Source organism: Macaca thibetana, chromosome 1 (genome assembly GCF_024542745.1).
Source record: "Macaca thibetana thibetana isolate TM-01 chromosome 1, ASM2454274v1, whole genome shotgun sequence".
NCBI lineage: Eukaryota > Metazoa > Chordata > Mammalia > Primates > Cercopithecidae > Macaca > Macaca thibetana.
In genome coordinates, this window is record NC_065578.1 from 131,146,672 (window position 1) to 131,159,692 (window position 13,021).

Consider the following 13,021-nt stretch of genomic DNA (forward strand, 5'->3'; position numbering starts at 1 on the left):
TGGAGCCCTGAAGCAAACAGAGGCAGCAGTAGCCAGCCCTTATTACATTTCCCTTATTGCATTCTCATCAGGGACATAGCCCCTTAGTAGACATTGTCATGGTGACCTATCTCTCCCCAACAAGACTGTGTCCAAGTCACCTCAGGGACCATTTGTTCTAGGGCATAGGTGATACAATGAAAAAGCATTGTCCAGAGGGACACGGGTGTGCACTGAAGTGGAGTAAAGTCCTCGGGTTCATTTCCTGAGTGTCATCTATGTAGAGCTTCCCCAAACCCTATTTTCAGAAGTGCCTAAGAGGTGCCTAGATATGTTGATAATTCAGGACTAAAATTCTTTTGAGGAAATAAAACAATAAAGTAAGAGTTATGGGCAAATTAATTCTGATAGGTTATTTAGACTATTACATTTTTTGAGAAGATATTTATTTGTTAAACTCTGTTCACCGTTGCCTCTTATCACTTGTTTGTGTTTATATATGAGGGAGAGATGCTTTATCTCTCTTCTGTAAGTCTACAAGCTCCATAAGGAAAGCCTGTATGCTGCTTGCCCTTCTTTACAACCTTTTGTTAATAAAACTTGGTGCACGGGGAAGATCTCAGGATAATTAGTGGGAAGATGTGTAGAGGAGTGCTTGTGAATTCCTGATTCCTGCCCCAAATCTGCATCTGTTTCTGAAAATAATGGGGTTTTCTTTCTCTTTCCACACTGGTTTTCCTGACTGTTATTCATACCCATGTTGCTTCTTTGCTTCTTGGTCTACTGAACTGTCACAAATGAAGTAGGGTACCTCATAGGGTGTGCGCTAAGCAGCCTACCACTGAAAGTGTTCAAGCAGAGCCTAGACGACCTGTTTAGGATGCAATATTGGAGAGGAAGTGCCTGCAGTAAAAATGATGGCTCTCTTCTCTTGGCAATAATGGCAATTTGTTGTTACTGCAGAACAAGAGAGCTGTAAGTAAGTACTTTGCAAAAGATTAAATGATGCTATAAGGAGTTGGAGAAATGCAGTTATTGCTGAGATTTTAGCTCAAAGTGGTAAGGAGATGGTAACTTTCAGAAAACACAGAAGGCAGAACAACATGAGAAAGCCAGGGATGAGGTCAGTCTTGACATATTAAGTTCAAGGAAAAGGCAGATATATGCAGCAATAAATCAGAAATATTGGCTTGGATCTTAATTCTGCCTTCAGTTTATAAACTTGGGAGTCAGCATTAATAAATATGTAAAATCACACTTGATAAAATGTAACCAGAGGAACAGAGCTGAGAACAAAAAGAAAGAGAAAAATGGAAAGGAAGTGCTTGAGAAATGCAGACCAAAGAAGGAAAAAGACCAAAAATTGTCCAAGACAGGAATTGTAAGAGTACAGTGTTTTCTGGAGGTTAAGGGGCTAGACAATTTCAGGAAGGTGAGGGTGGTGATAAAATAAGAAAAAAGTGTTAAAATTAAAAAGAGGAAGCTGTTTTTATACTTTTTCCTATTGGTGCAAAAAATACACAATTGCTATTTACTGAACAATCACTATGTAAAATATACTGGACATTTTGCTAAAAATTTTATACATACTTTATTTAATTATCTTAGCAATACAATGTAGCTACAATCTAAACTACCAAGTTTAAATTGGTACAAAAATATAACTGCTTAAATCAGACAGAATTTATTTCTCTTTCATATAGCCCTACAGTGGTGAGTGGTCCACAGTTGGCAGGGCCTGTGGAACAGCTTGACTTCACAAGATTGTAAAAAGCACAGGCAGATGGTTGGTTCTCCCAGACTCAATAGAAGGCTTCTGTTGGAAGTCCAAGGCACTATTCTGTTTTTCCATGTCCTTTCCATCAGGAAAGCAGAAAGAGAGAAACTGATCTTCAGAGAGATATAGAAGTTTCACCCATCATTTCCACTTACATCTCATTGATTAAAAACTTGGTCACTTAATAGTCAAACCTGGCCACAGAGAAAGCTAATAAATGTAGTAACTAACTGGCCATCTGTGTACTCAGCTAAAATTCCAGAGGGTTCTATTACTAAACTCATAGCAAGAATATATATTATCACTGGCAGTTTCAGATTCAAGAAATTATGATCCTGTTAAAGAGGTAAAAATGATGCTTTAAAAAGGTAAGTGATTATCACAGAATCACACAGTATGTGGCAGAGACAGAAATGAAACTCAGATCATATTGATTCCGAGTTTATTTTTAGATGACTGTAGATTCATATGCAATTATGAGAAATAATACAGAAAGATCTCATGTATCCTTTACTCAATTATCCTCAAGAGTAATGTCCTACAAAACTATACTATGCTGTGACAGCTAGGATGTTGACATCATTACAGTGAAGGTACAGAACATGTCAGTCACCACATGAATCCCTCTTGTTGCTCTTTTATAGGCACATTCACTTTTCTGTTACCCACATTTTTTTTTTTTTTTTTTTTGTGAGCAATAAAGCTTTTTATTCACCTGGGTGCAGGCGGCCTGAGTCTGAAAAGAGAGTCAGCAAAGGGAGATAAGGGAGGGGACATTTTATAGGATTTGGGTAGATAAAGGAAAATTACAGTCAAGCAAAAGGAATTTCACAAGATAATGTCATCGCTTAAGGCAAGGACCAGCCATTTTCACTTCTTTTGTGGTGGAATGTCATCAGTTAAGGCAGGGTATGGTTTTTGCACTTCTTTTGTGATTCTTCAGTTACTTCAGGCCATCTGGGCTTATATGTGCAAGTCACAGGGGATGTGATGGCTTGGCTTGGCTTGGGCTCCGAGGCCTGACATTCCTGCCTTCTTAATAAGAAAGATAAAACAAAATAGTGTTGAAGTGTTGGGGCAGTGAGAATTTTTTTGGGGGGGTGGTATGGAGAGAGAATGGGCGATGTTTCTCAGGGCTACTTCAAGCAGGATTAGGGGAGGCATGGGAACCTAGAGTGTGAGAGATTAAGCTGAAGACAGATTTTGTGGTAAGGGGTAATATATGTAACTCACATTCTTAACCCTTAGCAGCTTGGCAACCACTAATCTATTTTCAATTTTGATAATTGCTTCATTTGAAGTATGCTATACACACACACACACACACACACACACACACACACACATCTCTGTGTGTGTATATATATATATATGACAGAATCACAAACCTAGTATGTGACAAATACAAAAATTAAACTGAAATGTAAATATTTATGTATTTATAAATGTAGTATTTATAAATATATATGTATACACATAGCTGTATGGATTTATAAATATACATGTATACATTTATAAAGGTACATACATATATATTTTTAGTGCTCTTGTGAATTTTTCTCTTCAGTGATTATATTTTCAACTCTAGAGTTTTCATTTGGTTCTTACTTACATTTATTTATAGTATGTACCTTTAGTGATATTTTTCATTTAGCATAATTGTCTAGAGATTGATTTAGATTGTGTGTTTCTATCAACAGTTTATCCCTTTTCATTGTTGAGTAATATTTTAAGACATAGATATATACAGTTTAAGTAGTTTCTTCTTGAAGAAAATTTTCGTGATTTCCAATTTTGTGTGTGTGTGTGTGTGTGTGTGTGGGTGTGTGACAGTTTCACTCTTGTTGCCTAGGCTGGTGTGCAATGGTATGATCCTCTGCCTCCTGGATTTGAGTGGTTCTCCTGCCTCAGCCTCCCAAGTAGCTGGGATTACAGGTGTGTGCCACCATGCCTGGCTAATTTTGTATTTTTAATAAAGACAGTGTTTCACCATGTTGGTCAGTCTGGTCTCGAACGCTTGACCTCAGGTTATCTGCCTCCCTAGGCCTCCCAAAGGGCTAAGATTACAGGCTTGAGTCACCACGCCTGGCCTCCAGTTTTTGATTATTTTAAAAGAAGACAATTTTAAAATCCTTGAGATTGAATTCTTAGTTGACAAGTTTTGTTTTGTTTTTCGAACACTGAGTATGTTATCCCACTGCTTTTTAGTCTTCGTTGTTTCTGCTAAAAAGTCAGCTGTTAAACTGGGGCTGACTTGTAAATAATGGGCCATTTTTCATTTGATGCTTTTCAAAATTTCCTCACTGTCTTTGACTTTCAGCATTTTTGCTATGATGTGTCTTTTTGTGTACCTCTTTGCATTTATCCTATGTGAAATTTGTTGAGCTTCCTAGATGTGTAGCTTTATGTTTTTCAATAAATTTGGAAAGTATTCTGCCAGTATTTCTTCAAATATTTTGTTTCTTATCCTTTCTCTTTGCTCTTTCTTCCTGGTACTCCCATTACACCAGTTTTGGTGTGTTTAATTGTGTCCCAGATTTCTCTAAGGCTCTATTTTTTTCATGGTTTTTTTTTTTTTTTTTCCTCATTTTCCTTTGAGCTGCATATTTTTTATCACTCTAAGTTCATCATTTTCTTTTCCTGTTAGTTCAAATGTATTGTTGAGTGCTGTTGTAAACTTTTTAGTGGTTATACCTTCAATTCCAGAGTTTTAATTTGGTTTTTATTTATAATTTCTGTCTCTCTGTTGGTATTCTGTATTTGATGTAACATTGTCATATATCTTCCTTTACTTCTTTAATCATGATTTTCTTTAGATCTTTAAATATATTTACAATGGTTATTTGGAAGTCCATCTTTTAGATATGGCATCTAGTCACACTCTCGCCAGCAGTTTTTGTTGTCTGGTTTTCTTTTTTTTTTTTTTAAGTATGGGTCATATTTTTCTCTTTCTTTGCATAGTTTATAGTTTATATGGGAAACTGGAATTTTGTATAATATATTTTAGAAACTCTGGTTACTGGTCTTTCTCCCCTCTCTCCCCACTAGGTCTTGCTTTCATTATTTGCTTGCTTACTTGTTCAGTGACTGGCTGGATTATTTTTGTAAAGTTTATCCTCCCCTATACTTCTGCTGTGTTAAGTCTTTGATGTTGCTTTTCAGAGGACACACATTTGCCTAGTCACCCTGGGGTGACAATAATTTTGGCAGAGCTTATGTTGTCCCCTATCCTGACTACATCCAGCTTTTAATCTAATAATTACCTACTGATTTCTCCATTGTTTCCAAAATGCCCTAGAACATAAATTTCTCTACTGAGTAATTCAATAAAATTCAGACTTCTTTGAAGGAATGATTACTGAAGTCAGAGTTTGCAATTTGTTATTACCCAAAGAGGGTTCCTCCTGGCTCTTTCTTTTTCCTGTTTAGAGGATGCATTAAATGATATTCAGGTAGAACAGTCTATTCTGGGGATGTTGGCCAACAATATGGGTAAATCTTATAATGATCTTATGTGGGTACTATATCTCCTGAGTGCTGCCATAAATCTGTATAACCCTTAACTCATATTACATCATAATTTCTTAGCCTTCCCACTAGTAGAATGCAAGTTTTTTGAGAGAAAAAAATATGTCTTGTGTGCTTTTGTTTTCCTCATGGTTAGTGTAGTGTCTTGAACAGAATGAGTTTTTCATACATATAGAAGAGACAAATGGATATTTTTTCACAAAAAGCAATCTACATTTAATGCAGAACAGAAGTAAATTATCTCCTATTTTGATTCTTCATTAATGTCTTACTATATTGCTTATTGACAGGAGAGAATATTTTCATTTCTTCCCATTAAAGAAATTTCTTGGGTATAAAAATTTAGAAAACCCTAATGAGAAATTGGATAAGAGATAAAGTCTTGAATTATAATAATATCTTAGATTATAGAAGAAAGATATGATATAAAGAGGAAAAAAAGAGTTTCACATGTATGCTGAAGTATATAGCTATAGTTTATTCATTTTTATTACTACATACTGATACATACATGAATATACCATAATTTTTCTATCTATTCTGTAGTATATTAGCTGAGTAATTTTCAGCTTTTGCCATTTTGCAAATATTGCGTCTAAGGACATCTATGTATGTCTTATGATACACATGTGCCGACTATTCTTTAGGGCATGCACATAAGAGTAGAAAAGTTTAACCACAGGGTATGAGAATCTCCAAAATAAGTTTATAATACTAGACTGTTTTCTAAAATGACTGAACAAGTATACACTCTTATTAAGAGCACTGTTGGCTCATGCCTGTAATCCCAGCACTTTGGGAGGCCATGGCGGGTGGATCATCTAGATCAGGAGTTTGAGATCAGCCTGGCCAACATGGTGAAACCCTGTCTCTACTAAATATACAAAAATTAGCCAAGTGTGGTGGCAGGCACCTGTAATCCCAGTTACTCGGGAGGCTGAGGCAGAAGAATCGCTTGAACCTGGGAGGTGGAGGTTGCAGTGAGCCGAGATCACAGCATTGCACTCCAGCCTGGTTGACAGAAAAAGACTTATCTCAAAAAGAAAAAAAAAGAAAAAGAAAAAAAAAAAAAAAGCACTGAAGGGTTCTTGTTGCTGTTGCTTCATGTTTCTTTTTTGACACTCGTTAATCTAGACTTTTAATTTTAGCCATTCAAGTGAGTATGTGGTAGCACCTCATTGGCTTTTTTTTTTTTTTTTTTAATACTTTAAGTTCTAAGGTACATGTGCACAATGTGCAGGTTTGTTACATATGTATGCATGTGCCACGTTGGTGTGCTGCACCCATTCACTTGTCATTTACATTAGGTATATCTCCTAATGCTATCCCTACCCCCTCCCCACAATAGGACCCAGTGTGTGATATTCCCCTTCTTGTATCCAAGTGATCTCATTGTTCAATTCCCACCTGTGAGTGAGAACATGTGGTGTTTGGTTTTCTGTTCTTGCGATAGTTTGCTGAGAATGATGGTTTCCAGCTGCATCCATGTCCCTACAAAGGACACGAACTCATTCCTTTTTATGGCTGCATAGTATTCCATGGTGTATATGTCCCACATTTTCTTAATCCAGTCTGTCACTGATGGACATTTGGGTTGATTTCAAGTCTTTGCTATTATGAATAGTGCTGCAATAAACATATGTGTGCATGTGTCTTTATAGCAGCATGACTTATAATCTTTTGGGTGTATCCCCAGTAATGGGATGGCTGGGTCAAATGGTATTTCTAATCTAGCCTTTTAAATTTAGCTATTCAAGTGAGTATGTAGTAATACCTCATCGAGATTTTTTAAATTATTATTGGGGTTTTAATGTTCATTTTCATGCTTACTAGTGAGACCCAGCACCTTTTAAGGTATTTATTGAACATTTGGATATTCTCTTTTATAAAAGATCTATTTGCATCTCTTAGAAATTTTTCTATTGTCTTTTAATTTATTTTTTGAGAATTTTATTTCTTTTAGAAATTGTTTATACAGCCATATACCACACAATAATGCTTTGGTCAATGACAGACCACAAAGACAATGATGGTTTCACAAGAGGATAAAACCGTATTTCTATTGTACCTTTTCTATCCTTAGATATGTTTAGATACATAAACACTACTGTTAGAATTGCCTGCAGTATTCAGTACAGTAACATACTGTACACATTTGTAGCCTAGGAACATTAGGCTATATCATACAGTCTATGTGCGTTGTAGGTTTGTGTAAGTACATTCTGTGATGTTTACACATTGACAAAATCACAAAGTGACACATTTCTCAGAATATATCCTCATTGTTAAGTGATGCATGACTGTATATACTAAATGAGGGCCTTTGCCAGTTACATGTTACAGACTTTTTTCTCTTTCTGTGCATTGCTTTAATCCTTACATTATAAAATAAAATGTAAACACAGAAAATTATCTAAACAAATATATAGCTTAGTGAATCTTTCACGAGCAAAACCCTTTGCAATTACTACCTAGACCATCAGGAGTTTTTCCTCTGTTGCCCAGGCTGAGGTGCAGTGGTGCGATCTTGTCTCGCCGCAACCTCCTCCTCCCTGGTTTAAGCGATTCTTCTGCCTCAGCCTCCCTAGTAGCTGGGATTACGGGCGCACGCCACCACACCTGTCTGATTTTTGTATTTTTAGTAGAGACTAGGTTTTGCCATGTTGGCCGGGCTGATCTCAAACTCCTGACCTCAGGTGATCCGCCTGCCTCAGCCTCCCAAAGTGCTGGGGTTACAGGTGTGAGCCACCGCACCTGCCCCAGGAGTTTTTCATGTGACCCTTGCCCCTGCCCAATCACAGACCCTCCTTCTAAAAGTAATTATGATCCTAAATTTCATACTTATCACTCTGAAATTTCTTTATAGCTATATGATTTGGCTTTCTTTTCCACTCTCTCAATAGTGTCTTTTGATGAATAAAATGTCTCAATTTTGGTTTAATCTGCCTTTTTCACTTTAGTCAAAAATTTTACATACAATTTAAACAGTATTTTCTATCCCAAGTTGGTGAAGATATCTTCTTAATTACCTTTAAAAAGTTTTATTGCTTCACTTTTCAAATTTAGTTTTCGATTTCCTGAAATTGATTTTTTTTTTCAGAGTTTGTTTTTCCCATATGGATATGTTATTTTCCTAGCACCAGTTATATTGAAAGTCTATCATTTTCTCACTGTACTGAAATGCTTTACTTGTCATAAAGCAAGTGCCCATATGGGCATGAGTCTTTGGGTATTTTCAGCTTCCATTTACTTACTTATTTCTGGCAACTAGCAATCCCCACCACAGTCACTATATCAGGCACAAGCAGGCTAATTGATCCAAATTTAGGTTCAGGATCTTGAGTCTAGACTTGACGTAACATCCTCTGCATCCATAATAAGGGAGTAAATAGTATTTATTTTTGAGACTTTTAGCTTCCCTAGATTGAATAACCAATTGTCAGGAGTGGAACCAAAGTAAAAGAAAACGCTTGCCACTAAGTAATGGCTGCAGATTGAAGGTAGCAGAGATTTTTGTCTGCACCTGTGTCATGAAAATAATCCCAAAGAAAGAGTGTCATGGTCAGGGATAAATTTAATCAGTTAATGTGCATAATAAATTTATCCATTATTTCATTTGTTTCATAACATTCCCAAAAGTAACAGAACTCAAAATTACATCAATACTCTTACATCTCTTATCAGAAATGATTTGTGTCATTGGAGGTGCATTTCAGTGCTTCATAGCATTTGCCTAAAAAAAATCCTTAACTTTTACATTTTTTATTGTTGTTATTATTATTGTTGTTATTATTATTTGAGATGGAATTTTGCTCTTGTCACCCAGGCTGGATTGTAATGGCACGGTCTCTGCTCACTCTGCCTCTTGGGCTCAAACTATTCTCCTCCCTCAGCCTCCCAAGTAGCTGGGGTTACAGGCACCCCCCACCAAGTCCAGCTAAATTTTGTATTTTTAGTAGAGAAGGGGTTTTACCATGTTGGCCAGGGTTGTCTCAAACTCCTGGCCTCAAGTGATCTGCCCACTTCGACCTCCCAAAGTGGTGGGATTACAAGCCTGAGCCACGGTTGACATCTTTAGATATTTAAACATCTCTCAGTGCAATGGTTTTATATGCTGTTTTACAAGCCTGAGCCATGGTTGACATCTTTAGATATTTAAAACATCTCTCAGTGCAGTGGTTTTATATGCTATTTTTTCCTTCCACGCTTTTTACTCAATTCATGAATAGTGCAGGACGCCTGGAAGTTGATTATCAGAATCTTATATCTGCAGGGACATTCTTCTTCTGACACTGGATAGTAGAAGGGTTGGACAGCTTCTCTAACAAGCTAAGTAGATGCCTGTGTTGACTTAGTTCACAATCTGAGTCACTTGCTTCTTATATCCCAACCTCTGGAACAAGGCAAATGGTATAGGTTTCTCCAGAGGTCACAGGATAAATGCCCCTATTGAATTCTGGGGACATTGAGCCATTCTTCAAACAAGCAGCAACAACTTAAGATTATTTTTCAAGGCAATTGTGTTTCCCATCATTCTTCTAAAAGAATTTTTCATGTCCTTATTCCTCAGGCTGAATATGATGGGGCTAAGGAAGGGGGTAATGACAGTATAAGGGACTGCTATGAGTGTGTCATCTCCTGAGGCTTCTGGCTTCAAATAAACAATAGATGCAAAACCAAAGTGCATTATAACCACTGTGAGATGGGAGGCACAGGTGGAGAAGGCCTTCTGCTTGCCCTCAGCTGAAGGAATCCTGAGGACAGCAGAAATAATGAAGACATAAGTCAGGATGATGAGCAGAAAGGTACCCAGCAAGCCGGACACTGAGATCAGTGTTACAATGAATTCTGTGAGATTACTGTCTATGCAGGACAGCCTAATAACTGCCCGCATATGGCAGAAGAAATGTTTGACAAGGTTGGGTCTGCAGAAAGAGCCCCTGAATATCAGTGCAGTCTCTGTAAGAGAGATAAAGAAGCCTGCAGTCCAAGCAGAGGCCACAAGTTGTCCACATACAATGTTGGTCATAAGCAGTGGATATTTTAGAGGGTTACAGATGGCAAGGAAGCGGTCATATCCCATCAAAGTGAGGATGATACACTGTGTACCACCAAGTCCCAAGAAGAAGCACATCTGTAAGCTACAACCTATAACTGAAATGCTTCTGTCCTTGGCCAGTAGATCTTTCAGCATCTTTGGGACGATGGTCAGTGTGTAGCAGGTCTCAGAGAAGGAGAGTGAACAAAGGAAGAGATACATAGGGCTGTGGAGGGACCTGTCCACCCGGGTTAGGCCCATGATGGTCAGATTACCTGCAAGGGTGAGAAGGTAGAGACAAAAGAAGACCACAAAAAGAAATGTCTGTACATGTGGGTACACAGAAAAGCCAACAAGAATGAATTCCTTCAGGACTGTCTGGTTGATCCTCATCATTTGAATGTCTGAAATTTGAAAGAAACAACAATAAACATTCAACTTTTGAATGATACCATCAAATGAAAATTGTGATGACTAAGATAAATCATCAGAATTACAATTACCACTGCTTTTTCATGTAGTTTAGCAAAACTATTTATATGTAGATAATGTGTTTTTCTCGTTTTTCATCCATTCATTGTTTCCTTTATTCAGCGGCTAATTAGTGATGACTTAGTGTATGACATCACTATGTATATGACAAGAAGGCTTGCTCTGGCCTATTTTTAAAAGGATTTTATGAGCAGATGATATAATATGGGAGGAAACACTCCAGTTGATGCTCAGATAAAGGAGGTTCAGATGCATTAGGTGAGCTTTATTTGGATGAGCTTCTGAATACAGAGAAAACTTTTAGGTGGATAATAGAGTCAGGGTCCAACACATAAACTTCCACACATTGTATGGTCTATAAATATTTACTGTGTAAATATCGAGAATTGATTTCCAAGTAATTTAGGACAAAACTTGGACAATGACTTGCAATGTTGGAGAAACCCAAAGTCATTAACCCTTCTTGGAGAATATATTTAGGTCCTAGAATTTTAAAGGAAAGTAAAAAAAAAAAAAGAAAAAAAAAGTGTCATTATTTCTACTCTGAGAAGAGGGAAAGAAGAAAGATAGGGAAGCCTAGGACCTTTAGGATTAATAGTAATTAATTAAATCTGTGGATGGTTTGATAAGCAGACTACACAAGCATAGTGCAGGTGGCAATTGAGATTGTGTCTATTTTGTTAATTCCAAGCTCAGCATTCAAAGAAAATAAGTGGCATTTAATAATTGTATAAATTTCTCAATAATGCTACATCTGATTTAATCTCATACTCCTCTGATTTCTATAGCATGTTGTTTGTCCTTATATTTAACACATTGTTTCAACCCTGTAGTATATTGAGCTACTGTTTTCTCTGCCCCATATGTCAACATATTTAATAACTAGCATTTATGAGGTTTATATTTTTCCAAATTATTTCAAATGTTTATTGATTTTACTCTTCACAGCATAAATGTAAAGTGCATGGGACAGCTGTGAAATGGGCAGGACAAATGTGATTACTTATTTTAGAAATAAAATTGTGTCTCGGAAGTGGCATATTTGAGACTAGATGCAAAGAGTTTTGACTTGAACTGTATATTCTTTTCATTTATCAATGTTTAGTGCTTCAAGAAAGGGACTATAAGTCTTATATTTTTGTATTTTTCAGAGTAATAATATAGAACACTTTAAGAAGATAATAATTCCTGGCGAATGTTAGATGGATGAGTTAATCATCAAAAAAGTGGTTAGTATATAAATGATTTTTGTTTTCCTTTGTTATTCAGCACTGCATAGCATTTGATTTTTGAGCATGGAGGTTAACAGACTTTCCACTCTAATTAAGTTTTGTTTAAGCTAAGATTAAGCATTCTCATGGCAGAGTCTAACTTATCACTGAGAGTCAGAAGACACAGTAGAAAAATGATCTGAATTATAAGTGGCTCCTGAAATAATCCACAACCCTCTGGACTCTACTTTAAAGGCGCCTTTGGTTTTTTGTCTTCTTAGACCTTACAAGATTCTTACTCTCTGACAGTCATACATGAATCACATGACTTAATCTTTTCTTATCTCCTATCAACTGTTTCTCCATTCTGTTTCCCTTTCACTCACTGTATCTATTCTTCTTAGTGAGCAGTTATTTCTCAATAAGAAGATTATTTTTCTGGTCTCTTACCGAAGGGAACATTATAGAGGACCATTTCTATTAAAACCCGGGGCTTCCTCGTGAGGCCTTTTGGTGTGAGCCTCTTTAGTAACCACATTCAGTATGAGTATCTTTGGTTTCCAAATCTACTTGTAGATGCTTGTTCCACTTTTCTCTATGATCAGCATTCTGCTACATTTTCAGCTATTTCAGAGGCATCTTTTTCCTTCCAGAAGTATTAGGCTTCAATAGGTTCCTTCTACTTATTCCTAAGCCACTGTAAAAAATTCCTCCTATCAGTAGTGCGCTTCACACACCAAGGCTCCAAAGCACTCTTGACCCTTCACAGTAACTCTGTAAGAAAGGAAATTATGTGGATTCTAGAACTGAAGGATTAAATATAGCAAAGGGAAAATATAAAACAGATTAGTATAGCAATAAGTTATTTTAGTACTTGATGTCCTTGGTACAAAACCCAAGCTTTTTCTAACATACTACCAGAAAAAACAGTCTGATTTTACACGTGTTCTACCTCTTCCAACACAGCCCTGGGATTTGAGGCAGGGACTAGGAGGC

At 36.8% G+C, this 13,021-nt stretch overlaps 1 protein-coding gene across 1 annotated transcript; it reads right to left on the minus strand.

Annotated features, from left to right (window-relative positions):
• Positions 1–9,761: 9,761 nt before the first annotated feature.
• Positions 9,762–10,755, minus strand: LOC126953496 (olfactory receptor 10X1). The gene has a single exon (XM_050788955.1). It carries the CDS (start codon positions 10,716–10,718, stop codon positions 9,762–9,764), a length of 957 nt encoding a protein of 318 aa, XP_050644912.1. The 5' UTR covers positions 10,719–10,755.
• Between the last annotated feature and the right edge of the window lie 2,266 nt (positions 10,756–13,021).

What these genes read in the sequence shown, in the direction of transcription:
- LOC126953496 (XM_050788955.1), bottom strand. Translation starts at nt 10,718, where the DNA reads ATGATGAGGATCAACCAGACAGTCCTGAAGGAATTCATTCTTGTTGGC.